Raw genomic sequence first — 12,994 nt, 5'->3', positions numbered from 1 at the left:
CGAGGAGGGAATTTTGGAATTTTTCAGTCTACTTTCATTTTCGCACCAAACAACCCATATATATATACCTGCAAGGGTTAGTTACAACAAATTTAAAAGAAAATGGAAACAGATAATATGATTACAGAAATCAAAGAAAGAGACAAAATAATCTAGAGTGCCTACTGCTACATGAAAAAATAACGGAAAGATGCTATAACAAATATAGCATAGCAAACATGCATCAGGAAATAATAATGCTCGAGCTCTATTTTAGAACTGGTTGCTACATGATGACACGTACACTCCTTGCACGGGCTTGAATTTTTCTGTTTGCTACTTTTAAGAGAATTGTCTCTATTTCCTCACTGCTAAGTTTGATAGAGCTAGGTTGATCGACCTGCATGCAGCTCATCCTATTTAGGTGAACTTCTTAACTCAAATGGTTTCAATGTCGACCTTATCATCCTTGTGCCAAAGGAAGGTGATAGTTTTATTGGCTGGAAGAAAAGACTAATGATATGCAGTCCTTACGGATTATTTGTAAAATGCATGTATCAAAAATAAACGTCTACTAATAAAGTTGAGTGTATTGATAAGCTATCTAGACAAGATTAAATTTTTGAAGTGCCTCCTAGTTAGATTTCTAAACTTCAATTACTGATGAACAATGAACTTTGCGCGCTATAGAAACAGAGAAGCTCATACAAAGTGTTTCCCTTATGAGAATTTTATATTGTCCATAAGTAATTTTAATTTATCGAAAAAAAAATTCATTTTCATATTGCACATCAAAACTATCCGACATAATTCACCAAATTGTTTTTTTTCAAACATGCCTAAAGTGAAACAAGCGAAACATCGTTGGTCGTTTTGGATCCAAATCCAAATTCAGAAAGAGAAAGCTGGTTTTGGTCAGAATAGAAAACAATGTGAAGGTCTTCCGTTACGATGAGAAAGGGAATTTTGAGAAAGAGATGAGCGTGTGACCTAGGGTGCGCATGACAACATTCCCGGAATCAATTCTTTTTTAATTTCTGTTCCCGGGAACAGAAATGGATAGGAAACTCGTTTGATAAAACCAGTTTATTTTTTTGTTCCCGGGATGAACCAGTTAAGTTTTTGTGCTGGAGAGCAGAAAAAAGAATAAAAAAATTTCTGTTTTTTTGTTCCCGGGCTCAAAATGAGAAACACTTATCTCTCTCAATCACTCTCCACCTCTACCATCATCACCACCGCCACCATCATCCCGACACGACTGTCGCCACCATTGCCGCCGCTGCCATCGTACCACTAGTACCGCCGTCACCACCCCTCACCGCCACCATTACCACCACCTCCACCCATCACTACCACCATGCCACCACAACTACCATCGCCGCCACCGCCACCACCACTATCACCGCTATCAACCACCACCACCATCATCGCAACCATTGCCACCATCGCCATCACACGCCAGTGCCACCACCCTCATCGCCATCACTACCGCCACCACTACCATCACCACCACTACCATTGCCGCAACCACTACCGTCTTCACCACCATCGTCGCCGCCACCAACCACCACCACCATCGTCACAACCATTATCGTCATCACCACCACCATCACCACCATTACACCAACGCCACCACTACCATCACCAAGCCACCGCCACCATCACCACCACCACCACTGTCACCTACCACCACCGCCGCAGCCACTGCCACCACCACCACTATGATGCCTTCACAACCACCACCGCCACGTCACTGCTACCATTATTGCCGCCACCAACCACCATACCCACCACCATTGTCGCTGCCACTGGCGTCACCTCCACAACCACCATCTCCACCACTACCACCGCCGCTACCACCATTATCATCGCCATTGTCGCAACCACTGTCGTCACAACCACCACCACTATCTTCACAACGTCACTGCCACCACCACTACAGTATCGCCGCCGCCATCACCACCACAACCACACCATATAGAAATGAAAGAGTTGATCCGAATTTTTTTTATATTTAATAGGAATTATTTTTTATTATATTATTTGTTGTGTTATCAAACACAATTCTCATTCTCGGAATAAAAATAGAACATGTTATCAAACACATTTTTTTTCTCAGAAACTGTTCCAAAGCACAGAAATAGAAAAGAATTATTTCTTTTCAGAAACAATGCTCGGAAATATAATGGTTGTCATTCACACCCTAGAGAGAGAGAAAGGGGTGAGTGATTGAGGAAAAAATTGGGATTATAAGGGATAAATATGAGCCATTAGATTAAAAGTTAATCTAATGGTTATAATTTAGTAGTAAAAGTAGTAAACGTAAGAGGTAGTAAGTATAACCCCTCCCTTATCTTAGAATGACAAAGATCCCTTAAGACAAAATCATCATAATCTATCTTTTCTCGTTGCCTATATCTATTACAGCAAGATATGGAAGGTGAGATGTAAAATAAAATATTCAGGAAAAAAATGAGAACTTTCCATTTTATTAAGATAGCATAAAAGTTATCACATAATAGAAAGGCAAAGATTTCCCTCCGAACAAAATCCCTAGAATCTCCCTTTTCTATTGGCCTTCCTTACTTCCTTGGCTTGCTATTCTCCGTCCATTGAAGCAAACAAGGTTCCCGCGATATCAGCCAGCTTTCTCCCGTTCAACCTTGACTTGTTGTATTTCCTCAATGGTGCATTTGGAGTTTCAAATAGAATAGGAAAAGCCAAAATTTTCTTCTTCGGTGTTAAATAGTCAAAATGCTGCTTCGCAATCAGAGTCTGCAATAGGCAAAACCCAAAAATTAATAATTAGATTAATCAGTTGAAACACTAGTTAACCAAACTGAACAATGCTCCTGCATTAATACGTACTGCTTTTCTAATCGTTTTGGAGACATGAAAAAGCTGCTTCAAATCTTCATGGTCCACACCACACAACACCTTTATCTGCCATTCAGAATACATACCCATTTCACAATCAGAAATGAAAACTCATTAACAATCACAATGTAAGCTTGAAATTCACAAAGTAAAAGAAAGACAAAAAAAAAAAACTTCAGATTTCCATAATTACCAGAATGTCTTAAGGAAGAGTTTCGAGGGAAGAGCTTTCAGAGTTCAGAGTGATTTTGCCACTGACATTCTCTTCAACGGAGTCAATGGAGGAGAAGCTTCCCCATTGTTGTAAACCACAATCCTTTTCCTTCCCAGTGTCCCAGTGTAACCATTATCCACAAGCACTAATGCCATTTTGGTAAGTGAAAACTTACCCACTCAAGAATCTAGGAGAAATAAAGGAATAAAAGAAAAAAAAATTCTGTGCAGCGAGAGTATCATGGGGATAAACCATTAAATTATCGTACCTTCCATGTCTTTTACTGTATAAGATTATGATAATATAATCAATTTATATTCTATATATATATATATATATATATTATTAAATAATTAATAAAATTTCCTTGAGTCAGTTGATGATCTTATCAACTATTAATTATTGATATTATTATTAAGGGGACAGTTATACTTACCACCCTTACAACCAAGGTCATCACCCTTAGATTAGAATTAAATCTAACGGTTCATAATTTTCTCATATAACCCTAATTTTTACTCTCTCATCCTCTTCTCTCTGTCTCTCTCTAGGTTTGAGATCTACACATCCCTCTCTCTTTCTAGATTGGAGAATCAACTCTCTCATCCTCTTCTTATTGTTATAGTGCTTTGATTTTTAATTCCAGCAAAAATATTTGAGCAAGACGAATAATCGGTTAATTCTTTCCATTATTATAGAATAGATTTATGAAATCGCAAGATGAAAAAATTATGTATGCTTTCCTATTACTGATTACTGAGTAAATGCAAGATAAATAATTTATTTACGTGTAAGTACCGTAGGAATGGCGAGAAATCTTACGATATTGTAAATGTACCAGAACCAAAACAAATTGTCCCAGATAAAAAAAATTAGCACCAAATTTTTCCAAACATTTACAGTACAAAAAATTGAATAACGTGTATAGCAAAATAAATCTTCATCGTTACTGCACTTGATGACCCAAATAATCAATTCGGTAAATAGCCAAATAGGCTTTATAGCAATTCAAATGTTGGGTGCTGTCCGTGAGATTCGTAATTTCAATCCATTGTTTTATTTTTGTTTTTACGAGGTTTAAAATTCATTTTTTTTTCTTTTTTTTTTCTTTTATCTAAGATTCGAGAGAGATAAACACAGATTGAGTTGCATTGTGTTCGTCGTTCCCGAGATTTATGTGATTTCAAAGAGCGACCAAGAGTGAAGAGAAGAATTTGGAGTTGTGTTCGTCGTTCCTGAGATTTATGTGATTCCAAAGAGTGACCAGGAGTGAAAAAAAGAATTTGGAGAGAGAAGCCTGTAGATTTCAAACCTAGAGAGAGACAGAGAGGGGATGGGAGAAATTAGGATTATAAGGGATAATTATGAACCGTTGGATTTAATTCTAATCTAACGGTGATAACCTTGGTTGTAAGGGTGGTAAACTTACCTGGTGGTAAATATAACCGTCCCCTATTAGGGTTAAAGGCAAAAATTCCTTTGAAATGTATCATGGACAATATATAATATTAGCTATCAAATTTTAAAAGACACCAAATTTTTATTAACTTACATTAATTTTATCATGGGGAAAAAATATTTTGTGCAGCGATACCATTAATCTCTCATAAATAACAAAATTAATTATTGATATTATTATTAAAGGCAAATATTCCTTTGAAATGTATCATGGACAATATATAATATTAGCTATCAAATTTTAAAAGACACATTTTTATTAACTTACATTAATTTTATCATGGGGGAAAAATATTCTGTGCAACGAGACCATTAATCTCTCATAAATAACAAAATTAATAGTCTGATCTCTAATTTAAAATGGATCTTTTTTAATTTTTTTGAGGGGTGGATTTATTTGTTAATTAAGTTCATGTATATTGGACCTAGTGAGGATTTATTTACATTATTCTTTTTATCTAGGTTAATAATGTACGTTTTTGAATATCTGTTTAATTTAACAGTTTTTTACCTGATAAAGTGATGATGCTTCTTTTGTTTTCATTTGATTCAATAATATTACATGATGCCTTCACTACAAAAAACGCACTCTTTAGCCACATTCAAAAATAAGATAAATCTAAATATTTATTTTAGACACTGCCCATCAGCTCCAAGTCATAACCAAAGCAATCATTTGACACCCCCAATGAATTGAAACCAAGAACAGTGATCAGTTTAAAACCATCAAATCAAGGACATATATATCTTCCATTACCTGCTGTAAACTAACTACACTAAACTTTATCTTAACCTCGATTGATATCACTAACTGTTTAAAGATTTATTTTATATTTGGAACCAGTTGGCAAGGTGTATCTTTCTATATCCATCCAATAAATCTAAATATTTGACTGAATGTCCACATGCACGCATCATATTTTATCTCATTTGCTTAAAATTAAAACCACTATATGCAGTGTACTAACTTTTCGAAGAGTTGTTCATAGTAATATAATGCGCGTTAGAATTAGATTCATGATTAATACGAAAGTTTCCAATAATTCAAATCCCAAATCAAAATCAAATCAATCGACAAGAAGAAAGATAGCATCTAGCCTAGCTCAAGCAAAATCAAAAGATAATTCATGAATCGAACATATTTGAAATAGTAACAATAACATCACAGCTGGAAAAGTATAATATAATTAATATAAATATATAAGCATATGTATTTAAAATAGGCACAAAATGGCATCACATGTTAATCACAGAGTAGAAATTGAAATCGGTATCCCTTACTTATTACCAAAACAGGAAAAATCTGTGAAATTTTTTTAAGTAGCAGTCAATCTCTATCAGGGTGGTTGTTGGGAATAGAAGCAAATCCACAAACAGAGGCAAAGTAATGACAAATAGACAAAATGTATGGTATTGGTGACGCTCAGAAGTGGAAGAGGGAGCCTATAAAAATCTATTATTCATCTTATTTATTATCTTTTTACTTTTCTATTTTGATTGAGTATTGAAGTATATATATTTATTTAGATTATGCAACTAACATTAATTGCTAAAATAGCCTCATTGTAAATCCACATAGAATGAAAGCAGTTATCAAAACCATCTTGATTGATATTGCAATTTATATTCTGAGAAAGTTTATTATATTAACTGCTCCTGGGACTCATTAAGTTCATTACCCTTAAAGAGTTATCGTAAGCAATAATTAAAATAACACTACAGCATTAATAATTGGATTAGAACTTACACTCCAGATATAGATCAATAGCACGGGCCAAATGCTTTACACCAGGCACTCCTTCAAGAAGAGAAACAATGGGTGTAAAGTTCATGTTAATGATATCTGGCGCCAATTTTACAGTTTCCACCCATTTAGTATGACTTTGTTCAAGATCATCCCCACCTCTCCTCCTAAAAATGACAGTAACATCCTGCAGCAACAAAATGAAAGGTCACTTCACTGAGATTCCTTTAGTCTATGTATTGAATCACTGACTGAACCATTTTCAATGAGATAGAGTGCAATAGCAATAAACATATGCAAAAGGCTAAGCCAGATGTATTTTCATAACATAAAGGAAGTTGCTAAATAATCAGAAGCAGAAAAAGTTATCTGTTACTAAGAAATAGCGGGGAAAAGGAATTCCTCAATACTAACCTTCTCCTTGTACTTTTCATCTCCTTGAGATAAGATGGCATTGAAATAAAGTGAGCAAGGTCACAGTTCCCAAGTCTTAAAACTATTGGCTTCTCATTTTTTTTTTTGTCTTTTTTATTTAGCTTCTTGTATAAATGTTTGGGACATGGCATTCCGATAAATAAGCATGAACAGTGTGACAAAATAGTCTTGACAATAGAAGAAGAAATGAATTCACCCAGTTTCAAGCTTGAATGGAAGGTCACCATTATAGCCCGGTAGGTTCTTCACAATAGAACCCGCAGAAGCCATAAGTGGCAGAAGCATTACAGCAACTAAGACCACACAGCTACATCTCCAACTCCAAGCCATGGCCCTAAACAGCAACACAAGAACTTTCAACACTAGCCCAACACAAATGGCTTCCACTGGGGTTACCAATCAATTTCCCTCTTCTCTCTCTCTCTCTTATCTAATATGCTAAGAATTTCAAATAAAATAAAAAAGTAGAAATTTATAATAAAAATGAGTGACGAATGAACACTTACCAGTTAGGGATTCTGAATATTTTGTTAGAAATCGAGAAGGTTAGTGACTGATCAACATGAGAAAATTTTAAAATAGGCATTTTGGTCATTTTTTTCCTTTCCATCTTTCCAGCAATCAGATAAAGAAAGTATAAAAATCTATAAAACAGGCATACCTTTGCTTTCAATCACCTGTGTTGTTGATTTGAATCTGAGATCCTAGAGATCGGTGATAAATCCATAGAATCTTCAAAAACGAAAGTAAATGCTGCATTCAAGCTCTGGTTTGTGATTCGGCGATAGAGAAGAAAATCAACAAGAGAAATTGAATCTGCAAAAAGAAAAGGAAAAAAGAAACAATTAGAAATTAGGTTTTACTAATTATGTGTTGCCTTGTTCGACTTTTTGGATGAAAAATCCTTGAATCTTTCATTGCGATTCTCTGCGGAGTCGAGCAAAGACACATTGGCTCATATACCTCCACGGGCATAGAAGGATCAGAGAAGGAAAATGAGGCGTATTTTGGAGAAAGGAACGAAGAAAGGCGTAGAAGAGAAGAGAAACAATATAAATAAAAAAGAAAAAAAAGAAATGAGAACCAAAATAAGCGAGAATAAGAAAACATTTACCGTGATAATTGATTAACAGAGTTATTTTGCCACATTAAGTGCGTAGTAAAAATTGGTTTTACGACATTAAATTAATAGGAAAAGTATTTATCTTTTTAAAGGATATAAGCTTATATCATTTTAGATCCTAACTGTTAATTTTCGTCCATCAACGGTTATAATCTATTGGGTCAAAGTTAGTGGGCCAAAATTATTATAATTAATTAATAATTTTGATCCAATAAATTATAACTGTTGATGGACGGAAATCAACGGTTAGAATCTAAAATGATATAAACTTATATCCTTTAAAATGATATATGTTATTCTGTAAATTTAAATGTGGTTAAGATAATGTCCCTAGACTCTGCCTTTTTTGTAGTGCTTATATATAATGTCCCTAGACTCTGCCTTTTTTGTAGTGCTTATATTTGATATTATGCATATCGATTTTTTAATTTAATATATATAATAGGCATAATTTAAAAAAAAATATTGAAGATTTTTATTTCAACAAAATTAATATATTTTTGGACATACTCATTAATAGATTTTTTATAAAAATTAATATCATATTACATATTTAGAAGAATTATATAAATTTTATATTAAAGGATATTTTTGTCAAAAATATTTACTTTTATCCTATCTAGTATTATACAGTGCATTATCAAATACTGGATAATATTATTTTATACAATCCATTATCTTATACAATATTATACCAAACGCTGGAGAGTATTAAAATTTAATCAGGTCTTATACAATCAAGCATTATACTATCAGGGCATGTTTGGTGCATAGTATAGGATAAGGCCTGATAGTATAAGACCTGATTTTATAAGACCTGATTAAATTTTAATACTATCCAGCGTTTTGTATGATGTTGTATAAGATAATATCCTCTAATATTTTAAAAATTAATATATTAAAAAAATTTATTTTAATATATAAATATTGAAATGATATATTAGTTCTTGGGAATTGTACTTGTAAGCAATATTAATACATCAACCCCTTATCAGGCCTAATCCACCACTCCTATGTCGGATTAAGTTATACATCATTTTGATGTATAAAGGGGTCATACTGTATAAGCTTATACTATACGATGATCACACCAAACAACTGAAAATGTCATAATGTATAGTATAAGCTTATACTATCAGGCCTTATACATCACACCAAACAGACCCTCAGGTCTTATACTGTCAAACTTTATCCTATCATCAAACATGCTCTAAGATATTAAGTATTCTGAATTAAAGTTTAAACTTTAAAAAAGATAATTATTGGAATTGACTCTTAATTGGGACAGTATTCATGGAATTAGCCTAGGAGTAATATATGTAAAGATAATCTAGTCAAAGACTTACAAAAAATAAATAAAAAATGACTGACTTGGTTCAAACTATACTACTTTAGATAAGGTGATTATTGTAATTTGACAGTATTCAAGGGATTAGCCTGTCTCTTAACACATGTAACTGTAGTCAAAGAATTTTTTTAAAATTGTTGCTTTGGACCTAATTTGTCTCAGAAACTTGTCAACGTTGATGTCACCCTACCCTGCATTATGCGTCATGCTAAGATAATGTACTGAAAAAATAAAAAAAATAAAAAAAAATAAAGAAATGTCATCTCTATCTTGATCAGCACCAATAAATTATCAAGATATTGTAATTGGGATTTGAATTCTCTATGGTTTCTAATTGCAATGCAATTGAAGAATACCACGTTTTTAGAACTGAATGCAGGATAGAACATAATATACGTGGACCGAAAAACAATGGAAGAATTGTACAAAAAAAAAAAACAGCTAAATAATACCACAGCTAAATAAGAGTGTAGCAAGACTGAGGATGGATGGCGTATACAACTGTTGAGGAAACTAACATTAACATACTTATACATTTTTCCTTTTTTCTTTACCCGTGTAAAACGAACCTTACCTTTTTTCCTTTCTATTCATATACATATATAGATATATAAAAACATATAAAAAAACAAGATCAATAATATTGCAATTTAATAGAAATATCTAGAATAGGCAGATCCGACTAACTTGACTAGGCATCCCATAGTTGGATTGAGGGAGAGGATAATAAGAGCCTCGTCCATGAATACCACTGCCTGAATCAAAGTGCACATCGTCAAGATCGTAAAAAAGTATTAATTAACAAAAACATACAGCAAGGTAGAAAACTAACTGCGTATAGATAAAAACCTGTCAAACTTCCTTGGTTTTGCAAAGGAGATCCAGAAAAAGACTGAAAAGAACTCCCGCAGGATGATGTTGATGAGTTATTGTTAGATATAGATGCAAGATCCTGCTTCATCTGATCCAAATATTTCTGAGACTCATCTCGGTTCAGCTCTACGAACATAACCTTGAAATACAAATAAATGTTTAGTAGAGTCATGATTCACACTCACAGCAACAAAACTTGTAGAATAGTAGATTACTAAATACCTGATCAAAAAGCTCATCTGAGCGAGGCATATCCTTGCATTTAGGGAGAACATAATTAGCTGCCACAACCATAAAAAGAATAAAATAGGCCATTAAGTTAAGAGAAATGATGAACTTAAAACCAGTAGATGATAAGTAAAGACAAACAATAAAAAGCTAAAAATACCTATCATGTTATTTAAAGCATCAAGTGGCACTTCTTTCCCCATTTCTTTAAATCTTTTTTCAGACCGTCTCTTGAGCTCTTCTGGCTTCGGGAATACTACAACAACAATCTGGAATGGACCAAAAGTTACATTAATATCCATAGAAAATTTATCTTCCAAGCCCAACAATCAAATAGATAAATAGCTACCTTCTGATAGTCAGCAAATGGCTTCAGCTTAGGTTTACGTGCGCTTTTGTACACATTGGTCTGGTCAATTATATAATTGTGAGGAATATTAGCTGCTCTGGATAGCACTGTATTGAAGATTCCAGTTGCCCTATCCATCAAACGATCAAATCTTTCACCATAGTTGTTTTTCCGCAACAGTCCAGGTACCTGCACAACATTGTGTTAAGCAAATATTACAGATAGAAAAATAATAACCACAACAAGGCCAGCAAATCACCAACCTTCATCTGATCAAGAATTGAGTTTGTCCCAAGCAAAACATAATGCTTCTCTGGGTGATCTTTTACCCATTTTTCTGCCCATGTAGTCTTGCCTGATGCAGGTAGCCTCACCATCATTATCACTTCACAATCCCTTGGATCAGAAAAAGTAGGTCCCATAACCATGTTTCTATTGTCAATGGATGAGGCCCAAGGTTTGAACCCTTCTATAGGGACAAGTCCATCTTCAGCACTGAACTGCATCTGGACCACAACATTCTTTAACAGCACATGTGGAAAAAGTGCTGATTCCCATTGCAAACCCCGTAAAGGAGAATCTGACACTCCAAGACCTAAAGGAGCAGCATCAAATTGCATTGCAGTACCCAACCATTTACCATTCTTGGAGAAACCAAGAAGCCAATGGTTTGTTTTCAAGATCAACACAACAAACTATTGTATCGCCAATACCAAACATGTCACCAAAATTTGAAAATTTTCCTGCATTTGAAAACTTGCCAGTGCCACCATATCCAAAGCTGTGTTTGGACTCCCCCAGGCTTCCAACCATATCATCCCCTCTAGAAATACCAAGACGACAAACATGTTGCAGCTTAGGGGTAGTGTCCTCCATATCAACTGGCTGTTCAGAAACAACTTTGCAACCAAAACAATACCTACCTCTAGTTATTCCCACAGTAGCTCTGGCACCAGACCAACAATAAGCAAACCCTTGGTCATGAAGGCCATATCCAACAAGTCCATTGCCTTCAATATTGAAATCTAGCAGCAATAAATCAATTATTAACACATATATCACAAGCCAATGGTAGATACACAAACAGGATAAAAAAAGAAAACAATAAAATATTTGACTATTTTACATATAATTAACACATAAAGCTACTTTCTAAAAAGAGTCAGATAGATCAATAACTATCTATTCCTGTAACTATTTTACATATTTAGCATGCTGTGCTTTGAAGAAAAATTCATTTTTATATCTTAGTTTTATGGACAAGGTAAACAAAAGTGGATGAACAAAGGTAATGATGGAAAATTGAATACCCAAATCAGAGTCGGCAGGATTTAGAAGAACCCTCGTAGAAGAAACGGATGCATCACATTCAGAATCAGATTCCTTCACCTTCTTCTGCACTACCTCGTGTTCTGGGAGTTGCCGTTTTGTGGAAGCCATTGTCGCTTCGCAAGGACATAAAAAAATTGCAGTAACATGTGCAAAAACAAAATCTCACCTGAGCCAGATGCGTTTTATAATCACTCGTTAAGATAGGACAAGGTACTTTTGGGCTTCTTCGATCCAAAGCCCACATGTTATTTGGGTTCTGCATTCTTGCTCCTTTTTATTTATTTATTTATATGGGAAAAACTATTCTCATGGTACATGAGATAAGTTTTCTCTCACACATTCTTCGATAATTGTGCCATATTTTTTTAATATTTTTATTTTTTCATGTGGTGGAACCCACAAATTTGTCTCTATGACATAAGATAACTTATCTCCTTTAACATGAGATTAATAAAACCCTTATTAATATCACACAAACAAACACAGAAGAAAATATCAATAGTTTAAACTTTGTGTGAATTTTTAAGGGGATGTTTGGTAAAGGAGATATTTTTTTTAAGTAGATAAATGTAATAACCAGGAATATGATAAGATAGATAGGAAAGTGAGTTTGGTAAGAAAGTTAAAAAAAAATTGTTTGGTTGGCCAAAATTTTACCAGGAAAATTGGATTAAATAAGTCATATTTTTGGTTCACCTTTTTCATCTTCCTAATTTTCTTAAAATACCACCTCACAAATGGTAAACCTCAACAGTGCAACCTCTCCCATTTTGCATGCAATTCACAAAGGATGGGAAAAACATATTGGTGGGTAAATTTTTGTATGTCTGCTACCAAACGTTGGCAACATGGAATGCCAATGTCAGATGGATGGGGATCCAAAAATAAAACCTCAACCAAATACAACCTAAGGATCTCCACCAAAGGAAAATGAATCCATCATAACAAGATATGACGTGAAAAAGGTAAACATAATAATTTTTTGATATGGTTGATATTTCGTATTTAGATAAGAATTTTTGTTGGCGGGATCA

At 34.1% G+C, this 12,994-nt stretch overlaps 2 protein-coding genes across 2 annotated transcripts; both read right to left on the bottom strand.

The window, feature by feature from the left end:
- Nucleotides 1-2,577: 2,577 nt before the first annotated feature.
- LOC133296916 (F-box protein At1g61340-like) lies at nucleotides 2,578-3,225 on the bottom strand. Its single transcript, XM_061495962.1, has 3 exons — nucleotides 3,109-3,225; nucleotides 2,848-2,922; nucleotides 2,578-2,754 (listed from the first exon to the last, which is right to left on the bottom strand). The coding sequence occupies exons 1-3, from the start codon at nucleotides 3,223-3,225 to the stop codon at nucleotides 2,578-2,580; spliced, it is 369 nt and encodes a 122-aa protein (XP_061351946.1).
- LOC133296881 (uncharacterized) lies at nucleotides 2,695-12,077 on the bottom strand. Its single transcript, XM_061495928.1, is given in 12 exon segments — nucleotides 2,695-2,754; nucleotides 2,848-2,922; nucleotides 3,050-3,257; nucleotides 6,276-7,523; nucleotides 9,866-9,933; nucleotides 10,028-10,190; nucleotides 10,274-10,332; nucleotides 10,440-10,548; nucleotides 10,629-10,817; nucleotides 10,892-11,285; nucleotides 11,287-11,653; nucleotides 11,939-12,077. Coding segments are annotated over 9 exon segments (1,536 nt in total). The 5' UTR covers nucleotides 12,069-12,077; the 3' UTR covers nucleotides 2,695-2,754; nucleotides 2,848-2,922; nucleotides 3,050-3,257; nucleotides 6,276-7,466.
- Nucleotides 12,078-12,994: the final 917 nt, after the last annotated feature.

Source organism: Gastrolobium bilobum, unplaced genomic scaffold (genome assembly GCF_033153095.1).
Source record: "Gastrolobium bilobum isolate Gb01-03AN ecotype WA unplaced genomic scaffold, APGP_CSIRO_Gbil_v1 utg496, whole genome shotgun sequence".
Classification (NCBI taxonomy): Eukaryota; Viridiplantae; Streptophyta; class Magnoliopsida; order Fabales; family Fabaceae; genus Gastrolobium; species Gastrolobium bilobum.
The sequence above is the reverse complement of the archived record's forward strand: the minus strand, read 5'-3'. Positions and strand labels throughout refer to the sequence as shown.